Source organism: Musa acuminata, chromosome BXJ2-3 (genome assembly GCF_036884655.1).
Source record: "Musa acuminata AAA Group cultivar baxijiao chromosome BXJ2-3, Cavendish_Baxijiao_AAA, whole genome shotgun sequence".
NCBI classification, from domain to species: Eukaryota; Viridiplantae; Streptophyta; class Magnoliopsida; order Zingiberales; family Musaceae; genus Musa; species Musa acuminata.
This window is the reverse complement of record NC_088340.1, coordinates 12,527,666-12,551,385: the sequence shown is the minus strand read 5'-3', so window position 1 is coordinate 12,551,385 and position 23,720 is coordinate 12,527,666. Positions and strand designations below refer to the sequence as shown.

The window sequence follows — 23,720 nt, the reverse complement described above, 5'->3', positions numbered from 1 at the left end:
AATAGATTCCTTAGGAAAATGTATGTGTGGCTGCGTTTTCAAAAAATTCATCCAAACGCATATTAATCGCCATGCCCTAAATCCAAAGTCGTTCAGAGGTGTCACTGCAAATGCATCGTAATACTTCTGCACTGCAAAGTTGCTTGCTGGTAAGAAAATGTCTTTGCAATTTACCCTGCAAAACACACACATGTGTTTTAGCCTGCATCGATCCTGTTCCATCCTAATCCAAACCTGCAATTGGGGGTTAGTATTTACCATCAAAATTTATATCGAATTATAAAATGCCACAGATAAACGACGGATGACAGTTCCTATAGTCCTAGACTAATCGCATATTTTCTCCAAACAAAGTCTTAACTAGGAGCGCAGGTAGGCAATCCAACTGTAGCTAGTACAGAGACATTGATTAACACCCTTGTGCCAGCAGTAATGGCATTTATGATACAAATTCTACGAGGTCCAAAATGTTAGCTAGCACCAAAAAATAAAAAGTTAGAAAGTGAAATAACAGTATCCATTCAGTGGATGCAACCAACTTACCTGAAGCAAATGCACATCCCGACTTTATAACTCACAGCTAGGACGAATCCTGATAGAAGGAAAAGATTTAAAACGTTTCTGAAAAACATAGACACTGATGCTTTTCGCCCACATCCTGTAGGTTTCCCAACTACACGATCAGCCTTATTGCAGGGAAGGAATAAGCCCATGTTTCTGATCTTTTGCAGTGAACAGTTGTCTGAACTGCCTGTTACAGTCAAGCTGCGCATGTGGATCATCCTGGCCATGATGTGGATCGAGCTGGTTGATTCTGTGGCACAAATTTGTCCAAGATGTTTTCCTGGGCCCTCAGAAAATTCCACAGCGAATGCAGGGGGTGCTGAAATTGAACCCAGCATGGTGACAAGTAGTTCCGTGATAGTTTTACCCCTACCCTCATTCTTTTGGACATCTGCGACAAAATATGAAAAATCATCTTTAGGTCTATACCGATACCATAGCAAGCTTCAACAATGGTTCCCTTAACAACCAACCTACCACCAACAAGTCCACCTTGTCTTGCTTTGTAAACTGAATTTCAGGTAAGATATAGTTCTAAAAAAATCCTGAAAACTAATACCTTTTACAAGGAAATCAAACCTTTTCAAGGCCGACTTAATCAAGAAAAGAAACTTTCAGGAAGTAAATAGTTTTGAAAAACTTAACAAGGTGCACTGAATATTGTGGGTTTATGATGGGAGAATGGGGTTACTCCATACCTGGTGCAGCGGTGAAGTTCTCAAACTGATTTTTTGCCACAGGTACATCCGAGGATGATGCACCACCATTATTAGTTGTTGCATTATAAACATGATTAACCTGTCATACATTGACATAGAATAAGTGAACCCCAATTGTAGACTAATATAATCTTAGTTGCTTGTCCAGAATATTTTTAATTGCACAAAGCATTTCCCATTGTGTATACCTCTTCAGCAAAGTTGGATGGGCCCAAAATAGGTGAATTAATACACTCCACCTTCTCTGAAAAATCTGTAGTATCATCATATAAATAATCTGTGGTGTCAGAGAAACCCATCAAATCATCGAACTTGAAACCAGAAGGATCAGCTGTCGGTGAGTGCAAAAGTTCATTAGGTAGTACACAATCATCCGGAGTGATTGGTAAGTCATTGCTACATGCATCATAAAACATTGTGTAGTCTTCAGCCCGTTGGCCAGGATCACTGAACTGCAGATAGAAGTGATCCAGTACAGGAGACAAATGTAACAACTCTGGATGATTTGAGTAATGGTTTTCAGGATCAGAAAATGTCTCGGTGTTGGTCATTCCTTGTAAACTGCTATTCTCAACCCCTTCCACAGTATTTTGCTCACAAAAAGTGCCTAAAAGATCACCGGTGGAGTCTTCAAATGTACAATGACATCCCACATTTGAAGCATTCAAGATATCATTCAGCTCCACATATCCATTATTATGACATGAACTATGACCACAATTCTCCATGGAACCTTGTTCACCCAAACCATTAACATGAGTTGGATTAATTTGCAGCTTGGGTTCATTTACACAATCAACCATGCTTTCAATAGAAGTTGGGTCTGCCAGCATCTCCAGCAACATGGTGGGATCGTCTGTATGGTCACCACCATCCTGCCCATCAGGAGCCTCCACAATAGTGGGAGCATCCTCATGTTGATTGCCCAGTTCTTGGTTCTAGAAAAAAGAGTTCAATAGAACAGTTTCACCAAGATATTACGTAAGGGCAACACTGAAGCAATGTGATGAAAGTAATAGCAGTATGAGTATAAACATAGTTGTGGACATCCTCTGAAAAAAATCAAACAGAAATATGAAAAAATTACAAATATCCATAGATCAAAATGGTAAGTACAACTGCAGCAATAGAAAGTTTAAAAGAACCCAACATTACATTGTAACTACAAAGGGATATCACAGATTGTAAAGTGAATGTCACGCTCACCAAATAGATATAAATAATTTGAACAAAGCAGGAAAAGCAAAAGTGAAGCATCCGTATATGCATATCCAACAAGATGATTGAAATATCAAGGACCATCTTCCAGCATGATAATAGAGATAAGTACAATAAATATGGCAACAGCAACAAGCCATCAACATCAGTCATGAACAGTAGAATACAGCTGCCAGGTTTTGCACAAGGCTTATGTTCATAATCAAAAAGTTCTTTATCTTCAGACTTTACTAAAAAGTGTCAAAAAAACACTATAAAAATCTGGACACTGATAATAAATTTCAAGGATGGGCAATGGATTGCTTGGTGAAAAGTATAAAATTAATTAGATGTGAGAAATATTTTTTTCTTAGCCGTTTTTTCTTTTTCATTTTTTCCTTTTGCCTTTTAAGGTGTGGGATGGAGAGGGTAGGTGTACCTCTGAAAGTGTTCTCAGAAGGTCTAGGAAGATCTTTAAGGATGCTTCTAATGACCCAGTTCGGTTTGCTAAACCATTAAAAGTAAACCTAAAAATATTTTAACCATTAAACATTAATTAATGTACCAAACCAACTAAAAGTAATATTGGTCAAACTAGCATAACAAAATTAAAAGCTATCAGTAGTTTAACCACTAAACATAGGTTAATGCACCAAACCAATTAAAGTAATACCAATTAAACTAGTATAACAAAATTAAAAGCTAAAAATATTCCAACTGTTGAACACAGATTGCTGTACCTAACCAAGCACTTACAAAATTGAACATAAAATAAATGATCAAATGTATCCAACTAAACCAACTCAAAACTCACTCCTGCAGCTAAACTTACGGATTGGAAACTTAATTTTATGCATGAAAAATCTTGCATGAAGCCGTAGAACTCAATTTTAGTTCCAAGAACCAAATTTCAAAACCAATTTTTTCTTTCAAGGGAACGAAAGGCTCCTAACCAACTAAACTTAAAGTCTGGTCAAGCTCAAGCTAGCAAAACTATAAATCAGCTAGACATTTTTCATGATCATATTGGCATATACCTCCTTGACAAAGAACAAATTTAAGTAAGAATTATAATAGAAACTTAGAATCTCACAACAAAATTGTACCACAGCTAGTTGCTCAAATCACAAATAAGATGAATTGCCTTAGAGGTGCGACGTAAACAAATGGAAAAGTAAAAAAGTAAGAAAATGATATAAGACTTAAAGCAGCTATGGTATATTAGAAACTAATGTTTGCACGATATGAAAACAGTATTTGAAAATTAAATTGACATATCATGAACAAAAACAAAAGTCTGAGTAGATATTTACGTCTAATCTTGAAAAATGTAAAAGATAAGATGTAAAAGTCAAGATATTATGGAAAATGATCATAAGATTATTAATGTAAGATCCACATTTCTGTGATCATCACAAACCAACACAATATTTATTATTCTTTTAACAGTAGGTTAATCAATTCCAAACAGATCTTTCATCAATATTATGATATAAAGAAGAAAAAGAGAGGCAGTATGCAATCTACAAATTAAAAGATGTATATGGGGTCCACCAAACATCAACCTATTCCTCACCTGTAGGATATCAGTGAACTGAAAATGTTCCTGCTCCCTAACGTGATCACTGCCATCACGCACAACAACCAAACCATCAGCTTCCTCCTCCCACTCTTCCTCAACGAAAAGTGCCCCATACTGAGCACCATTTTGCGGCCCTGAACCACTCTTCTGGAAGATCCTGCACACAACATAAGCATCCTTCCCCACGCAAAGTCCCAAATTAGGTTTACCGTATATTAGAACCAATTTTCATCGAGAAAGATCTCCTACAAAACTATCTCGCCGTACCTGAAGAACCCCGGAGTGCGCAAGTTCCTCATCTTCGAGCCGGTACTCGTGCATCACCCAGTTCGTCCTGGAACCATGTGGCGCACGGCCGGCGTGGAAGACGAGGGTCTTCTTCATGCCGACGACACGAGCGCGGTGGCGGACGGGCCGGTCCTTCCCGGTCATCTTCCAGAAGCCGTGGCCCGTGGCGCGGTTGGTCCGCGACCGGTTGGAGTACTTGCGATCCAGGGCGCTAAAGAAGTACCATTCGAGGTCGCGGCTCTGAATCCGAGAGCGGCCCGGGAGGTCCCACGGCTCGCACTTGTAGAGGTCGACCTCGGCGATGGCATCGACGCGGAGGGGCCGGCCGCAGATCTTGCGCTGGAGGTAGTATCCGACGAGCTCCTCATCGGTGGGGTGGAAGCGGAAGCCCGGCGCGAGGGCGGCGGAAGACGAGGCACCGATCATCGCAAGGAGGTTTCCGAAAAGGTAAGCGATTTTAGAAGGGTTTCGAGGAGATCAAGAAAGGAACGCCATTAAGAAGGTCTTGGAAGAGATCAAGAAAACAACTCCATAAGAGGTGGTGAACGCTTCAGGTAGGGTTTGGACATGGCCGCCGGGACGGCGGGATCGGAGGGGTTAAGCGATTCAAGAAGCGCTGGGAAGAGATGAAGAAAGAGGTGGTGAGGGATTAAAGAAAGGTTTGGACATGATCGCACGAATTAGGGTTTGAAGAGACGGGGAGATTTAGTAATGACGAAGACGAGAGGCAGGAGATCGTCGGATGGGACGGAGGAAGTGAGTCGTCATTGAGGAGGAAGGCAAAGAATGGGAGCGGCTTGGGGATTTCTTGTGTTTATAGTCTCATTTTTCTTGCATCCTCCCCTATTTGCATTTTCTTGTGAGTTTATGGCATTTTCCGTGTTCGCTCGTAGTGTATTATTATTACAGTAGTGACCATTGACGCAAATCTTGACACGGGGGCTTGGACTTGTGGGTCCACTGTCTTTATGACGCGTGGCATTTATTATTAACGCATGTTGGATAACATCACTGACCCAAACGAAATACTAACACTTGCGATGGATAAAATAGCAGCAACAAAGTACAAATTAGATCGGGTCAAAGGGATAACCAAGGAGTAGTGTGGCACAGGTTTTAATCAAATTAGATTGGGTCATAGGGATAACCAAGGAGTAGTGTGGCACAGGTTCTTTTTCTTTTTTTTGGTAAGAAAAGGTACTACAAAGATAATGTAAACAAATTATGATACTGTTCGTTGATATATAATTATATCTATAATGTCAAAAAATAATCACATACAATATCAAACCTGTTATATAATATTCAATAATTTTCAATAACAATATCGTTATTTAAAACAATATCAACTCATTACTACGAATTTATGTGATCTTTAAACATTTATTTTGTCACGAGTTTTGTGTTAATTACATATTAGCTCTAGTGAAATAACTTATTACACCTTAGTGAAATACCTTTAACATTCGAATCCTTATCTACACCTTAAAAAATTAAATTGACATCCCTATAGTTATGATACAACAGCATCAATTTCATCAAGGAAACATAAAAACTAAGAAATAATAATAATTTACATTAACGTCGACACAGTTGTCGAACGACGAAATGATCACTCGTCATTGACCCATTTGGCGGATCACTCAACCTGGGGTTGCTAGAGTTCCTATTGCTCCCCCCACTGCTGTGTCAATTTCGACAGGGGCATAAAAAAAGAAGAGAAGGGAGGCTCATCAAAAAAGGAGTTTTATTCACCGTAATTACCATCGACCAAAAAGGAAAGCTATGAAAGATTAATAAACAAGTGATTTCAAGCTCTCGACAAACGTATATGATGATAATAGTGATTACTTTCCTCATCTACCACATCCACCCATGACCCTCTATAACCTGTCCACCACCATCTACATCATTTGCAATCACTAACTAAAACGTTAAAATTATATTTTTTACATTTCATTTACATATTTCCGACAATATTAAGATAAAAAAACCTAGATATTTTATTTTTATAACTATAAAAATATCAATATAACTTTTTAAAATATAAAGATCGAGATACAAAGAATAACTAACTACGTAGGATAATCTATAATTAGCCCTCATGCTTTCTATCAAAGCTAACCAAATCTTATTCAGCTAATAATACAATACTTATGATGGAGAGATCAATATTGAGCAGCATATGCCACAGCATAATAGCATCAATCTTGTATAGCAAAAGTACCAAAACATTAACCCAAAAGCAAAAGAAAATCATAAAAAAAATCAAGGTGATAAATAAGTTTCTGAAGAGCCGACAAAAATAACCTGTGAGACACAAGATGCAACAGCGTAAGAACCATCACATGACAGCAAAATAAGTTGAAGCTACTCTCACATCAAACATATAGCAAATTAGTATCAGTCACGAGAAAACTGTTAAAAACAAATCAGAAAACATGAAAAATCATAAAATAAGAACCATTGTTCACGGCCTGCCACCTAACAGCGGAGCAACTTGTGCACAATAAATCAGCAGTACCGCATGTCTTCACATAATCGAATGGCAACTAACAGATATGTTGACTACACCAACAAAAGCAAAATTCCCTTAGAAGTCTTAATATTTAGTTGATTGAAGACTCCAAATACCGAAGAGATTCCAACAAAACTAGTCTCCACTAAGGCAATTCCTAAAAAAAAATGTCATAACTTATCCAAGCTATAGAAAACGACACCATCCTTTCCAATTTGTATCACAAAATACAGATCTTGCAGTGTGAGTACCTGTTACTGGTATGAAAGAATATCCAGCCTCGTGATTAATTAAGGGTTTCCCCACAAAGCAGCTTGAGTAAACCATATGGGTTCTGCAGCAAAATTAACCAACCAACAGGCTTTTATCATCTCTCAGAATTAGATGAAACTTTTTGCATAATCATTGCCTCAGCAGCACGAATTGCTTCTGGTGATCCAGTTATTGTTACTTTCCTGTACATTTTGATTGCACAGCAAATCAGAAAACTAAAATTCATGCGGTAAATTGCACTGAGGGAAAAAAAACAAAAAAGAGCTTTTGTACCTATCTGATGTGCCCGAAACGAAATCACCTCTATCCGATATCTTGATCCTAGCTCCACTAACCTGAACATTGAAATTTTACATGTTAAGAAATTGCAGCAACTAATTCCCGCATTCATCAGACCCTCCTGGTGATCATATAGTTTATATCAAATTGGGCAAACATTAACACAAACTCAAAGATACCACGTCACAGTAACAGGAACACCACGAAAATACATGGACTTTCACCAAAAAATAAGTAACTAAATAATCTTATCAGTTATCCCAGTAAATCCTTTCCCATGCAGACAGAAGAATTTATTAGAGATTTTAGTCCACTGGGCGCAAAAAGGAAAAAAGATGAAATACCAACAATTTTTCTTTCCAATGAATATCTTTACCACCAAAAGCATATTTAATCATAGCTATAAATGAACGTAAATCACTTTACACCAAGCACCATTCAGAAGATAACCTGCTTTTTATGAAATGAGCACCTAAAAAATCAAACCTGACTTATCTCTGTTATGTTCCTTCCCCCACGACCAACGACCGCCCCAATATGCTCATCTGCAATGCCAATTGTCACTGAATTACTCTGGCCTTCATGAGGCCCACCAGGTGACCGTGATGGAATAACAGGTGATGCCACACCCTGCCAAACCATTAACTCGAAGCATCATTAGACAAGGTGCAATCATAACCAAACAACCATATAGGACTTTTTTTTATTTTGTAATAAATGTAACGGTACATGATTATAAAGACAGGACCCGAAGAAAGTGGCAACAACTACAATCAAGCATATTTCTTTCTTTAGTTTTCAACCAAAGCATTACTACTTGGTAATCACCTTTAGAAATCAAAACATAAACTTCAGACCACACCAACTGTCATTTATCCAATGCTAGGTACTTTATACAAAACAACCAAAGTCTTCAAAATAATTTCAGAATATGCTAAATTTAATGTATACATGAGAAAGCATTAGATTTGCTCCAAGAAGTTAAATTTGAGTTCCTAATGTCAAACAATACCCAGGTGTTTCACTATGATCCAGAAACTCTGGGAATGCCTTTTCTTGATTTAGTTGCTGACAATTAATTATATGCTTTCACAAATTTTATCATTCTATTCATCCATGAATAAACCAAAAAGAACTATCAAAGTTTTTAGTTCTAAGGACACTAAACTGTTAATTTTTTTCATTGATTAAGCAGAAGATACAGTGGTCATACCATTTGCTCATCATTTGTTAGTGGCCATATATGTTGTTTTCAGATTACTTTCTCAATGTGCAACAATTTTAGCATCTCCAAAAATAATGCATTGCAAACATGATAAAAACCTCCTAGGCCACCATAGATAAAATTTATTCAAACAAATATTTCATATCTTTGAAAAATTCTAGATGCCTATAAAAGGAAACATCTTAGAAAACTTGCAAAAAGTAAAACAAGAGCCTTGCCTCAAACATGCTAGTGCCAGTGCCACTATAGGATCAGTATGAAAATGTCATAGAAATTTGTGCTATACAACAGAATCAGTACCAGCCATATCATATGGGAGTATCTTGTGGCATGTCATTGGTGCAAGAAACATCTCAGAAACCTTGCAAGAAAGTGAAACAATAGCCCGGCCACCAACATGCTAGTGCCAATATAGGGTCGGTATGCAAATGTCATAGAAAGTTATGCCAAACAGTCTGAATCCATGTCCACATAGCATTCACATAAAGGCTTATCAAGCATAACATGTACAGTAGTCCTCTTTCAAAGGGAAGGAACAACTATGAAATGTAATATTGTCTTACGAGGAACTAATATTATATTAGGATATTATTCTGACCTTGTTAATTGGATATTTTCCTCCAACTCCATTGGGTCCATAACTCACAGGGCCATATGCTACAGAAGGAATCATATAGCCAACAGGAACACCAGGATAATTAGCACCTAAAAGTCCAAATGAGAAAAGAAAAAAAGATAAGTGGCTCATACTAATAAGTTCACGCCTAAATAATGACAGCTTAATATAAAAAAGAAAATAAGAGAGAAGAGAGACAGAAGAGCGGCCAAGAGCAAGAAGGAACCTTATAACATGTACTGATTATCATGGTTTCATGTAATAAAATCAGACAGAGTATAAAAGAGCAAAGAATTGTAAAATAGAATTAAAACACTAACATCAGAAGTAATGAATAAATAAATATGGTTTAGCATAGGACCTCAGGCACTAAATCATATAATCCAAAACCAGTGAGCTCTCTTAAATTGGCCACAACTTGTGTTCTATTCTCCAACCAGAGAACCCTCTGATTTTGTAATTTCCATCACACTGATAAGTTTAGCATACCAAAGTATTTTAAGATAATGGGGCAAGATCACATGCTTCAGGCAATTGAAGAAAGATAAAGGTACTCGAGTCAAAACCATACAAGAAAAAGAAACAAAATTAGAAGCATCATTGTTTTTGTATCCAACTGCACTGTTCAAGAAACCAATACTCAATCTTAACATGTATCCTAACTTGACTTTGTATTTCAGAGAAAGCTTCTTCTTCAGGCCCTCAAACATTTACACTTGGACCCACTAGTCCTTCACATTCATGTTCACATCTTAAAGTACTGCTTATAATGCCAACTGTCATACACATTTGAAACTTTATCCATTACACTGAAAGGAGTATCGACCATCTAAGCTGATACCTCCTTCCTATATCCTCATAAAAAGAGAATGATAAATAATATTTCTTTTAGCAAAAACCACTGACAAGAAAATAAGATTAATCAAATGTCGAAGAGTAAATTTTAACAGGGAAAAATGATTTAAAAATTCTTCTCCAAGAACCAAAAAGTTTTGGGTTCCCCATAATAGATATTATGGAATTTACAAATGAAATCAGCTGTTGGCCTTGTTTTTCCTTTTTTGCCATTGGGTGTGGAATTCTTGAAATACCTCATGTTTCTATAACAAAAAGGGCCAATTAATTAATTACAAGCAGTTAGTTGGATAGTTTTAATTGTCTGGTTTAGATGATAACAACAATTCAATCAACTTAGGCATGCAAACAACTACTTTATTGAGTTTTGTTTTGAAATAACTCATTGAGGTGAATCAGCTGAATAGAAATAGGAAAAACCACTTTCTATCTAAATTGAATGCCATGGTGGGTCCATTTGTTGTTATCAACAGGAGAAGTGACTGATAATTTAGTTATATTGTCATTTTCTTAAAAAAAAACTACTTACATATACTCTATTAGTCTACTTCTCTATAGTGTAAAGTGCAAACCTAGGGCACAAGATTCCCACCAATACAGGATTTAGGAAAGGTCAAAGCACACAACCTTACCTCTAGAAATAGATACCTTTTTTTTCATGATTAAACCCCTGGTCACTCGGGTTGCAAAGGAGCAACCATACGTTATACTCTATTTTCCTCATATATGCTCACCCTCACATATGCTTTATTTTCCTCTTTCTTCGTAGGCTTCCCTAATTCCCAAAATTCTGTGCAGAAGATCTGCTGCAAATTAAAGTTGAAATCAGATTTACCAGGCCATATTTTGATGGAAACTGATATAATATCCTTCAGAATAAGGAACATTCATGATTGATCAACTATTCTCAGCATAGCAGTGGACAACACTTAATTCTCTAATTTCAAGCTAGCAAGCAACATAGGAGATCATCAAATACAATGAAACAAGGACAACCTAGCTAATCTACAAATAAGGATGAAGCAGAACAAAAAAAAATGAAGGATATAGCCCTGCTAAGAGGCATGAGAATGGCAAATATGGACTGCCCTCTTTGGTTTATTTTTCACCTGGATCATTAACTTCTAGATCAGTGATTTAAAAAGGCACTCGGGCGCTTGCCTAGGCGCTCGGGCGAGGCGAGGCGAGGCCCGAGCGCCTCGCTAATCTCCCAGGCGACGCGCTTCAAACAGGCGCCGCCTGGGCGCTCGCCCGAGCCCAAGCGCTGGGCGCTTCGGGCAAGCGCCTAGGTTAACCAAGGCGACCGAACCAGGATTTTAGGTCTGGTTCGGTCTCTGATGGTTAGTTGGTTCAATCGAACCAACTAAAATCGATATAAGTGAGAACCCAACCCTAACCCTCGCCACTGCCGCTGCCGCTCCCGATCCCGATCTCGCTGCTCGCCGTTGTCGCTGCTCGCAAACGATGCCTCTGTCGCCGCTCGTGCCTCCCGCTGCCGCTGTCGCTGCCTCTATCGCCGTTCGCGCCTCCCGCTGCTCACCGCTCTTGTTCACGTTCCCGCTGCTCGCAAACGCTGCGGCTGTCGCCGCTCTTGCTCCCGCTCCCGCTCCTGCTCCCGCTGTCGCTGCTCGCAAACGTTGTCGCTGTCGCCGCTCGCGCCTCCCGCTACTCGCCACTGTCGCTGCCACTGTCGTCGCTCGCCGCTGCCGCTACCGCTTGCTCTTTTCTCAGTTAGCAGGCTCAGCACCCATTTACACTTCCTTCTTCTCCTTTTGTTAACAGTATACTGTATACTGTTAATATTGTTAGGTTTATTTGAAATTATTAATTTTCAATACTGTTAACAGATTTTCTTAATTTAATAGCATATTTTAATTTAAAATTTTAAATAATTATATTTATTAATTATATTATATATTTTTATATTTTAGCGCCTCACTTCGTTCGAGCGAGCGCCTGGGCGAGCGCCTGGCGCCTCGGGCGTTTTTGGACCTTGGCGCCTAGCGCTTTTTAAATCACTGTTCTATATTTCCCCAAAAGAGAAATGCACCGCAATCTACATCTTTTGAACCCAATTGACAGTGAGATAGTACATTTTGTGTAAAACACGACAACCTTAATGAGAAAAGCAATAACCTGTGGTGGAAACTACAGGATTTAAAACTCAAGGCCCCATCCTTCATTATCTTCTACATCACTGCTTTTACTACAACCAACCGTCCAATAACTACACGATCATTACAGAAAATCACAACCTGTTCCCAACAGAAACTGACTGATACACCATAATCCTCAGAGACTTGAAGACATGCTACGGCACGAGAAAGAAAACAAGAAACAGGAGATTTCTCACAGATGTTAGATCAGTAGAATCAAAGAATTTAAACATTAGCATCAACATTTAGTCAACAAAGGATCTCCTAGAATGTGCAAAGTGAGAAGTGGAGACAGAAAAATATACGAAGAGGAAAAGCTATTCATTGGAGACACACCTGAATATGTAAAAGCTGAGTTTAATGTTTGTGGATAATGAGCATCTTCTATTAATTTTGCCAATATAAGATAGATAGCACGCATTTGTTCTTCAAAAGATCCTGTCAAGGTAACCAGCCTATCATTTAGGCCAGCATTAGTATCCTGAGGTGATATTTTAATTCCAGCCCGTGAGTCTTCTATAAAAGACCTGCAAAATTTAGTGGCATGCCTCAACTATTTTTAATCAGAAAATCAGAGCAGCACAAAAAGTGGGGGATGAGCATAACTAATGAAATGATACATAATACAATTCAGATCAATCTGCCTGAAAAAATGAAAAGACAAAGAAGCCAGTCCTATTCCTGTGGAATAGCTTTATCACTCCTGGCTTTCTCAATCCAAAAGTCATAGAAAATATCATGGTGACGACAAAATAAAGCTGCAAACACTGCTATAAAAAATAAGACTTATTTTTAATCTACTTCAAGTTTCACAATGTACAATTTCACTTAATTATCACAAAATATGCTTGAATGAAACTATACTTTATAGTTGATCCTCCTTTTCCAATTATGGCACCGCATGAGCTATTAGGAATAATAAGCCTGACTTTTGGTCTACCTTCGACATCATTACTTTCTTCCACCTGTATGATGAAAAAAAAACTTAAGCCAGAGTTCAGTTTTTAAAATAAATTATAAATAACATAAAATTCACACCTCATTTAACAACTTTTCCAGGATCAGATCCATTGCCTTCATAACATCATGAAAAGTCCCAGAAATCAATACTATTCTATCCGATGTTCCTGGAAAGACTTCATGATTACGTGATAGCTGAATACGCGCTCCAGATTGTGACTGGAATTCAGAAATTGTTGATCCACCCTTCCCAATGATACAACCAGCAGCCGAGTTTGATATAAGAAACCTTATGTGTGTCTGTTTCTCGATTTCATCTGAGACGAATTTTAAGTACTCACTAGATCAGGTTAATGGATCTGAAAAAAAAAATTAAAAGAGAAAATTTCCATGTACTACAATTGCAAAGGGCAGAAAAATGCCAACATTTATGCAGCATAGTCAAAGCTTGAAACAAATTCATACAAAAAATCACAGCAATACAAAAAGGCTTAAGAAGGGCATGCAGACTATTTTCTCAGACTCTAATAACATGTGATATATTCTATAGAGCAGATAATTTGCATATTTCATATGGTCAGTCAAGTCATGTTTGGAATAGTAAGATATAATCAACTGAAGATATTTAAATAATAAACAGATGATATTTAATTGTCTTAGATGCCATGCAAAATGTGGCAAAGTTTCTGTCATGAATTTTGCACATAAATAGCTGTGAACATGAACATCCATACATTTTACATCATTCTAATATGAAAGCATAAAAATGGTGAATATTTATTACCTAGACCCAGTTGTTCTATTTTTATTGACTGAGTCTAGACTCACATAGCTACATTCACCCTTTTTACCTGAAGGCTGAAGCACAAGAAAAATATGGAGATCATACTTAACTTACTTCACTTGAAATTTGTAATCTAAAAGGTTTACTAATTTCTTTAAAGAAATTTTTTAATCTAAAAGGTTTATTAATTTCTCTAAAAAAAACATTAGTTGAACACTCTAATATCACAAAAAGAGACTTTCAGTTTTATGATATGCCATCATGACGTTCATGCTGAAACAATACACTGCTAAGTAGCATGGATCGGCATGGGTTATGTAGTGCCATGGGCCCTATGTAAACCTCTATGCTACTGGGCAAAATTCATACTGATATCGTGCAATCCATTTGGTGTCTTCTTTGCAAGGACAGCATGACAAGCACATGTAATATTTGATACATCCTCTTTGGTGGCATCAGTTATCGTCATGTCGATAAAAGGTAGTACTAAATTAACAGTACCAAGTAGACGAACAACTAACTCTTTGGCATGGAGCGATTTGGGAGAAGAAGCACAAAAATAAGATGCATGCATCTTATCTGTCCTTCAATAATCCCACAAAATGAAAGATAAGGCATGATTAACCCTTACATGAGAATCAGCTAATAAGGAGTAACAAAATGATTTATGCCTAGGCCAATAACTTTATCCCAGTTGTTCTGAATAGACAAATGGTTGTTAAGTAAGCCACTCAAACAATCAAGGAAAATGAGCAAATTAATCTCTGGACTACTGTTGGTATTGTTGAGTAATTATATGACTCCCAGCTAAGTCACAAAAAGAATGTTACTCAAACAAGCTAGTATGTTAATCCACTCTGCATTGTTTTGCTGCTAAAATCAAGTCACCAAAAATGAAACCCTAATTTCTTTCTTTTCCAATCCTCACTCTTCGATCTTGCGCATCGTTCAACTCAGAACCTTGTCACGACAGATTTCACAAACGGATTAAAGCAGAAATTTCAGAGTTCTGTTAGGGTCCCCTAAAGGATTACAAAAAAATAAAGATAAAACAACAAGGATTCTTTCGACAGAGTTAAATCAAGCACCACTATCCAAAGGACGTAAACAGCAACAAACACGAATCACTTGCTTTTCCTCATCAGGTTCCAAGTGCAACGATCCATAGCTCAATTACACCACAAAAGCTTCCAATGACCTCTAAATCCACATTCATATAGACCTATACACAACCATCAGACGGTCCTCGCTATTGTTCTATGAGATCAAAAGAAGCAATTCGAAAATCAAAGAAAAAAAGAGGTGATCAAATGTTACCTAGATTTGGGGATCTGAGGTTCTCGGATCGGCGGGGGGCGTTGTCTGGAAAGGAATCACCGTGCAGCTCGGGGGACTCCATGGCGAAAGATTGAGGACGGCGGGGAGGAGAGGGGAGTGGGAGATGGGAAGGGGAAGGAGAGGAGGAAGGAACCTGGCTTTTCTTTTCCTCTCTCTCGCTCTCTCTCTCTCTCTCTCTCTCTCTCAACCCGGTCGCGACTGAGAAGGGACGGCTTCACGATCTCGCCCTCGCCCTCGCCCGCCTCACTTTCGCCGCAGCGACTCCTTTTTCCTTTTTATTTCTTTTTAATTTCGGCCCTCAACCCATTTATAGCAGTCAGGGGCATTAACGGATTAAAACCGCACAAGATCCGAATCCGAATCCGTTTCCTTGACACATCTCTCCAAGACTAATCACATGCTTTCCCGTAATCTTCTATCAAATTCAAATTCAAATTCCGTAGGATTCCAAATCGTGGGATAAATTTGGAGTGCTACAACCACTTACAAAGGTAGATGTTGCGTATTGAACACATAGGCACGATTCCATCTTAGGACAGTCCCTATTACTTAATTTTGAATTCAGATAAAGATAAATAACCCTGATCCGTTCCAACAGAATCGATCGAGATCTGGAACCAAGCAAGCCAGTTCCGTGGTGGTTCGTTAATTATTCTAAACCAAATCAAAATCTAGTTTAATTATAATTTTGAACTTTTTAGAATCAGAACCGATTTCCTGAATCGAAATCAACCGACAGTTTTGTAATTAAAATATATTTTGTTATTTTAATTATTTTTATTTTTATTTTTTAAAAAAAAATTTTTGATGGTTCCATACCCTACCTACCTTTTATACCATTCGATTTCGGTTTCCAAAATTTATGAATCGGAATCGAAACCATCCATCCATTCAGAAATCGGGATCAAGTCAAGTCCATCCCGGAAGGTAAAATTCTGATCTTATAAATAATCGTTACCGACCATTGTCGACAAGGTAAACGACCTAAAAGCATTATGGCTTCATGAAAACAACACACGCCATTGGTATCCTCGACTACAATATATAAATAGTCACCGCAAGTTGCTGAATGTCTTCATATACATTTGAAATAGGAGATTTGCCTCAATAATTTCTAATGAGCAGCAAGCCAACAGCTGTGACGACGAGTGTCGCCAAAAACCCAAAGCGTAAGTGAGCAACGAAGGAGAGACTGTAGCCAACAGACTGAACTCGCTGCGCCTGCTCGCAGACTATCAAGTTGGCAGCAGATCCCAAGAGCGACAGGTTTCCGGCCACCGTGCTCACCCACGCCAGTATCAGCCATGCCTTCGTTTCTTGTGCTGCAGAAATCCTCGCCGCCGAAGCTGCCACCCGAGCTCCAAGCAGAAGAACTGAAACAAACCACCCGAGCATGTCAAATCTATGCCGAAGATAACTGTGACGTCGATTGTAAAGGGGATATAAACAAGCAATTCGAGTAAAAATCGCTCTTTTATAAGACTTAATATGCCGCCATCTATCATCTTGGGTTGATGATGCGCGTTAAAAGACTTCCCCTGTTTCCCGGTCGCCGATCCAGACACCAGTTTTCGGAGATACATACAGTATGTGCGTGTTCAAGAAATCATCAGAGTGCGCATATTAAGCCACTACAACATGGTCCTTATGCACCTCTTCTTACGATGTAAAGAACACCCAAATCGACCAAGTGTTTCGTATAAAAGGATCCCCATATTCACAAATGTTGGATTCTTTCGGTTTTCGGGATGCCCTGTTCATGCTGGATATGCCACGCTTTACTAATTATGCTAAAAGCATCATCATCACAGGATAGATGCATCTGTAACTTCTTACCTTGAACTGGCTCGGTCTTAAATCTTCAATATCAATAGGTTTTGGATTTGATTGCACGATAAGAAAGGGAATATATGATTCTCAAGTCATACCCGATCGGAAACGTGTGATGCATTTAGCCAGTGTTTTAATCAGTTTGCAGAAAGAGCACAAAAGGAAAGACGAACCAGTTGGAACGTTGGAGGCAACGTTGGAGAGAAGAAGAATAACAACAGAAAGCACTGCAACACCACTGGCTCTATCGATCCGAGAATGAGGTTCCATGAGATCCCACAAGGCACTCGGTATTCCAGTTTTGTTGAAGCCCTCCACGGTGATGAACATCCCACAGAAGAATATCAACAGTGAATAGGAAACCTGGTCAAGATGATTCGACGTATAAAAACAGTGTGATGTTTGTGGCATTTCTTTCGGATGTTGTAAGGAAGAGTAAGATATGACTACCTTTTCGAGACAAGGTTGGGCATCCTTGAAGTCGAGGATGATAAGAGCAAGAGCCGCAGTGAGTGCAGACCATGACATGTTTAGTCCCATGAGAAGAGCAACGAGCATCCCAACAGTGACGAGATAGACGCATGCTTTCCATATCTGCATCTTCCACCTCGCCTTCCCCTTTACCGAGTTCTTTACTGCTGGACCGTCCTCCTCCTCCGCCGGAGGAACTCCGAGACGGTCACCTGCCTCCACTTCTAAAGAAGAAGAAGCGTTCGATACCGCCGTCGACTCAGCTCGCACCTCGTCTACAGTTGAACCTGTTCTGTTCCTCAAGGTCTCCGTGTGGCCGATGCCGCCGTTCATCGACGGGCTTCGGAGGTTAGGATCGACCGCGTTCCATTCTTCGGAATTAAAGGAAGTGACGTGCGACATCGTCGCAGGCGAGAAGCGGTGAGACGTGACCTCCTCCCCCGCGATCACGTCCTCGGCATCCGCATTTGCCTCCACGTCCTTAGCGACGGACAACTGCTTCCAGTAATAGGCTAGAAGAATGCCGGCGTTGACAAGAACGCCGACGAGCATGGCCGGAAGGAGTCCCAGTAAGAATTTCCCGAAGGAGATCTTGCTCTGGGCAGCTATGACCAGGTTCTGAGGGTTGCCGATCGGGGTGGCGGCCGAGCCGATGTTTGAGCTCGAAGCGAGCGCGAGGAGGAAGGGCTGCGGCGGCAGGTTGTTCTGCCGAGCGATCTTGAGCACGAACCCGGTGAGAACGACGCAGCAGGTGTCGTTGGTGAAGAGCGCGCTGGAGATGGCCGAGACGAGGCAGATGCGGCACAGCAAGTCCTTCCGGCCTTTGCTCTTCCATGCCAGCATCGTGCCCAGGTGCACGAACAAGCCGGCTCCTTCCAGGTAGGCACTGACGACCATGGTGCCGAAGAGGAGGCCGAGGATGGGCAGGTCGATGGCGGCGTAGGCTTCGTCCGGGGATATGACTCCGAAGATGACCATGAGCATTGCAGAGAGGAGCGAGCCAGCGGTCCTCCCGATGGGTAGGAAGGGAACCGCAGGGAAGACGGCCAACACCCAGAAGATGCCAAAGGCGACCGAGCCAAGCACGACCGTCGAGGTCGGTGCCAGCACCATATCTGGGGATCGGATCCAACACGAGAGGTACAGGAGATCTCACCACTGCTCAACAACGAGGTTCGGCAACGCACATCACAACGACACGATGGCACTCCAAGTCCGTCGGAAGGAACGGAGAATCTGTGGGCGGGGACGACGATGACGGAGGGGCAGACACCTGGCCGTGGAGGCTGCGGGCATCGACATCTGTCGGATAGTTTAGTCGCAGTTCCTCTAGGGTGTCCAAGTTCCACGTCCTTCCCTCATGGTTAGGCTTTGTCCATAGCGTCCTAGTCTTGCTCCGGGGATCACACTTTGTGGACGACACGGGTTCCTTGTGAGCAACAAACATTGACGGTGGCGGACGAGATTGATTCACCAGCTTGAGGTGTCCAACTTGTTTCCGCGATCTCCATCTGAGATCGAGATGGGTGCGCAAGCTTGCATCAAACTCTTGTCTCGGAGGGTCTGCATTGAAACGGGTGCACAAGCTCGCATCACCGTCTTCGCCCGTCGTTGTCTGGGGCTTTCGAGTCGTCCTCGTGTTCTGACTTCGTGCTTAAGTATACTTGGCTCATAATTGCAGGGGCGTTGACCGAGCCACGTTTTATCAGCTTGCATGCGGTGGATCAACGGGCAATCATAATCTGCCATTTACATGTACTCTTAGCACAAAACGACAATAGTGGAAAAGACTTGTGTATGGCCGACCAAATAGATTAATAATATCAGAACGTGATAAATCGGTCGAAATCGGCTAACTAATCGAACGTCCAATCACCGTACAAAATTCGCCTAACTAATAGAACGTCCAAACACCATACGAAATTTAGTTTTAGACGATCATCGAACGAGAAAAATAATTGGGACCATAGGATCAAATTTTTTTAATAAAATATTTATTAAAAATATATTCTTCGATTGATAAATAAGAGAATCGAAGTCTTATAAGACATGAAATTTATTTGAGGAGTAAAGGAGACGACGAATCATCGTCTATCCTCATAGCCACATTTTGATACCTCACTCCAAAGAGGTAAAACGGTGTCAGCACGTTAAAATAAAATATTTCATGAATGAAAATTGGCGCCAGCCTCAACCTTCGATTTTTGTGATTAATAATCGTCGGATTTTATTCACAAGACAAGATATTGGGCTCTTTTATGAACAATTGTGTACTTGAGATGCTCCGATCTATAATCATGTGAAATTTTTAGGTACACTATTCGCAGATCGACAAAGGCAGTCTCCCTTAAAGGACCGCAATTTCATTTAAGGCCCAGGGCCAGGCCCAGGCTCAGGCCCGAGCCTGTTTTGACTTTTGAATGAAAGTCCAACCTTATATATTTTTCTTTAATAAATGACGAATGGTTTGGATGAGATAAAATTCTAAGAAATAGTCCAAATTTTAATCAATAATATTATCTAACATAACAAAATTTATCGAATGTGATTTTGAACTATTAACACGGTAAGTGTGTTCTCGGTGGTTAAGGGGTTATATATGGTTGAAAAATGAAGGATATTTAGTAAATGGAAATGAATGATCCGTTTGATACGGTGCAGCACATACTTTTCTTGATCGATGAAGAAAACAGAAACCTAACGATAGAAAAGAAACTAAAAGCTGTTTCTATTAAGACAGCCAAGGAGCTCAACAAGTTTCTCGTCTCATAAGTAGCCAACTGCTCACACGGTAACACAATTAACAAAGCTTATTATGGGGGATCGACAAGAGTTGCCACCCGAAACATCGATCAGCCACAGGCGACCATTACGCTACCAAACATATCCGACTCCACAGACGACCAAACCGAGCGACCATTACGCTACGTTGGAACACAAGCCTCGTCCAAAGCTTATATAAGCTTCTGGTCAAGCCTTCGCCACGAAGAATTCTTCATCCTTCTCCAGCCTCTCCATTGCCTCCGCTTGCAGCGTCAGCTCCACATCGATGCTCTTCCCTCCCTCTCTTCCCGGGTACAAGTACACCATTCCGTCGAACTTGTTGTTGGAGCCGCTCCTCACCCGCTCCGGCTTCCCGAACCCGAAGTCGACGTCGTACACCTTGAACCTCGGTGAGCTACCCACGGCTACGCAGTTCATCCCGGCGTCGCTGTAGTAAAACAGCTTCGGCGCCGCCTCGTACTCCTCCAGCCGCTTCTCGATCGCGTCCGCGTTGTGGGCCCCGATCACCTGCTGAAGCATCCCGGCTCCGAACTCGGGTAGGCTCGCCAGCAGCAGCCCCGCGGCGGTACCGGTGAATATGGCCTGGATGAGGTTGCCGAAGAAGGCATCGGGCATGGGAGGGTCGACGCGGGAGCGGCAGTCGGCGAAGATGACGAAGACGGTGATGTCCTCGGGCTTGAGCGCGCGCGCGCGGCACACCGCGCGCCACATGTGGGCGCCGAGGGACTGGAAAGTGGAGAGAGGCTTGGAGCCCGGAGGAAGGCCGGCGTTGGCGCAGGACTTGATGAGGTCGACGGTGGACTCCGAGAAGGAGAAGACGCGGGCGACGAGGGGCTTGGCGGGGCCGTTGGGGTCGGCGAGCTCGTGGTCGAGGGCGGAGGCCGGAAGGGAGAGGGGCACGCGGACGGAGCGGGCGACGATGCGGTCGTGGGTGGGGAGGAGGGAGATGGCGGGGGAGCCGCGGGTGAGGTCGGCCCACGAGGACATGAAGTGCCAGGTGGAGTGGCCGTCAAGGATGGCGTGGTTGAACGCGGCGCCGATGGCGAGGCCGTCCTTCAACTTGGTGAACTGCACGGCCAGGAGCGGGCGGTGGAGTCCCTCGAGGTTCATGACGCCGGTGTACGGCACGAGCTCCTGCAGCAGCGCCGGATTCTCCCCTTCCGCCAGCTCCACCGCCGACACCCCCTCCGCCGCGGCTTCGATGACCTCGGCGCCGACCAGCCCCTCGCCCTCACACTCCACGTACACCACCTTCTCCTCGTCCTGCTTCAACCTCCCCGCCAAGGGGTAAAAGAACTCCAGAGCCGCCGCCAAGCCATGCTTCAGCCTCTCAGCTGCGTCCCCGAACTCCTCGTCGCACTTGTACAGCAACAGCTTCTGGTTGTAGTAGAAGGTCATGTAGGGAAGGTCGAAGGTGATCAAGGGGCACGTCGGCTTCCCCGGCGCTTTCCTAGGGAGGACCATGGCCTCGTTGGTGACCTTCACGGCGGCCGCCTTCGTCTCCGCGTGCCCATTCTCGACGGTCATGGTGGAGGCGTGAGGGTGAAGGATGATGGGAAGGGATGGATCGGGGTGGTGGAGGAGGAGGGAGATAAATAAGGGGGAGGGGAATTTATGAGGGCAGCGGGCATTGAAGAGGCTCTCAGAGGTGGTAGCTACGGGGGTGTTTAATGCCGATGCTGCAGTCCGGCCTCAACTGTTTCCTATTGCACCGCCACTGGGATGAACAACTTGGCGATGGCTCTTCACCTAAAACCGAGGTGGCATTTAATCGCTTCACATTTGTAGTTTAGATCACAAGGACAGCGTTTAGAATGGGATCACACGCGTATTACGTACGACGATCGTAGTTGTTTTTGCTATAGAAACTTTTGTCTCCCACCAAATTAACATAAACTCTCAAGTCTCAGCGGTTACCTCTGCTCACTCTCGTCTCGTCTCGACGTTGATTTCTTGAAGATATAATTTTCTCTTTAACTAACTGATAATTGAATCGAAGCAACAACTTAGGTTGCAAAAGCAGAAGCGGCATGCATCATCACGAGTGCAGGGACGGGGCAGTGGCTCCTTCAATTCCGGACGACATGGGGAGTATGTGGTAGCACCGCTGATACAGACCATAAATCATATATAGCTGTGAACACGAACTGCACGGCGAGCTGCTTATTCTGCATAAAATCGGTCTCGACATTAAATGGAACATCATAAATGAGCGGTAAAATCTTGTTGATGCTCTGAGATTACGTGAACCGCTGTCATTGCCCATGAAAGTGTCGTGACGCCTAACCATCGGACGGTGACATCTTATTTGCATCAGTCGCTATACCACTCGTTCTTCCACGAAAAGAGGAGGGTGGGAGGGGATTCAAATTACCGGGTATGTTTTAGTTCTGCCTTCAATTGGTGCACGTGGAGAGTACCAGAATCATTTATCGTATCATCATCAAGACCATCATAAAGTATTACGTGCTCATCGAGGATGGGGAGAAACCCACCCCCCTCCCCCTCTCCCCACAGGAATGAAGTCGATAAGGCATGTCACTCGGTATCTGCCCAACACGATAGCGAGATGGCGGTGTCCCAGGTTTCAAAGATACCGCTTATGCGCCAACATCTGCAGCTACGAGAGCGAGGAGAATGTAACCGTACATAGCAATTCATAAATCTTCTCGGTGTGTAACTGCTCAAAGTATCAGTCTTTTCTCACTTATATAGGTGGATGATTCTTCTTTTTTTTTTCTTTTTTTTTGTGGAGTTCTCAGATTATCACATGTCATTTACTTTAGACTGAAGCATTCTGAGTCACCCCATTTAGTTAATGGACTTACACTAGTGAGAGAAGATACCCTTTAATTTATGGAGAGGGGCCAAGTTAAAATATATATACCTCAGATGGAACTGCAAGGGCTCCTCCTGCGGTCCCGAAGGCCAATTGATGAGCCAGCCTCTCCACAATTGAATTACTAGCGACCTCTTGGCACTTGGATTACTTGCTTGACTTGTGATTCGTGTGGCTACCTCTCGTGACTCGATTTTATAGCTTGAGGTTGCGGTGCCATCGGTTCATGCTCTTGAGGTCATTCTCGAGGCCTCATCGACACCCACCTCTCTCTCAGAGATTGTAGACATGGAACTAAGAATGTCCTAAAATACATTCGACCGAGATAAACCTAGTTATAGGGTTGTAAATAATACCAGATATGAACAAGCACAAAGAACCAACTTGGGCATTTCACACAGATTATATTTGATATTTCTAAACCCTCGCTCGGATGGCCGAG

The 23,720-nt window shown here is 41.8% G+C and overlaps 4 protein-coding genes across 4 annotated transcripts; all 4 read right to left on the bottom strand.

The window, feature by feature from the left end:
• Nucleotides 1–375: 375 nt before the first annotated feature.
• Nucleotides 376–5,161, bottom strand: LOC135607422 (NAC domain-containing protein 53-like). The gene is made up of 5 exons (XM_065099226.1): nucleotides 4,330–5,161; nucleotides 4,057–4,239; nucleotides 1,472–2,221; nucleotides 1,263–1,362; nucleotides 376–955 (listed from the first exon to the last, which is right to left on the bottom strand). The coding sequence occupies exons 1-5, from the start codon at nucleotides 4,774–4,776 to the stop codon at nucleotides 540–542; spliced, it is 1,896 nt and encodes a 631-aa protein (XP_064955298.1). The 5' UTR covers nucleotides 4,777–5,161; the 3' UTR covers nucleotides 376–539.
• A 1,753-nt stretch (nucleotides 5,162–6,914) lies between these two features.
• Nucleotides 6,915–15,638, bottom strand: LOC135607421 (protein BTR1-like). The gene is made up of 8 exons (XM_065099225.1): nucleotides 15,334–15,638; nucleotides 13,311–13,549; nucleotides 13,137–13,237; nucleotides 12,609–12,799; nucleotides 9,244–9,350; nucleotides 7,907–8,050; nucleotides 7,415–7,476; nucleotides 6,915–7,323 (listed from the first exon to the last, which is right to left on the bottom strand). The coding sequence occupies exons 1-8, from the start codon at nucleotides 15,413–15,415 to the stop codon at nucleotides 7,236–7,238; spliced, it is 1,014 nt and encodes a 337-aa protein (XP_064955297.1). The 5' UTR covers nucleotides 15,416–15,638; the 3' UTR covers nucleotides 6,915–7,235.
• A 738-nt stretch (nucleotides 15,639–16,376) lies between these two features.
• Nucleotides 16,377–19,063, bottom strand: LOC135607420 (silicon efflux transporter LSI2-like). The gene is made up of 3 exons (XM_065099224.1): nucleotides 17,635–19,063; nucleotides 17,358–17,547; nucleotides 16,377–16,727 (listed from the first exon to the last, which is right to left on the bottom strand). Exons 1-3 carry the CDS (start codon nucleotides 18,766–18,768, stop codon nucleotides 16,459–16,461), a joined length of 1,593 nt encoding a protein of 530 aa, XP_064955296.1. The 5' UTR covers nucleotides 18,769–19,063; the 3' UTR covers nucleotides 16,377–16,458.
• A 1,341-nt stretch (nucleotides 19,064–20,404) lies between these two features.
• LOC103973391 (BAHD acyltransferase DCR) lies at nucleotides 20,405–22,016 on the bottom strand. Its single transcript, XM_009387945.3, has one exon. It carries the CDS (start codon nucleotides 21,964–21,966, stop codon nucleotides 20,626–20,628), a length of 1,341 nt encoding a protein of 446 aa, XP_009386220.2. The 5' UTR covers nucleotides 21,967–22,016; the 3' UTR covers nucleotides 20,405–20,625.
• Between the last annotated feature and the right edge of the window lie 1,704 nt (nucleotides 22,017–23,720).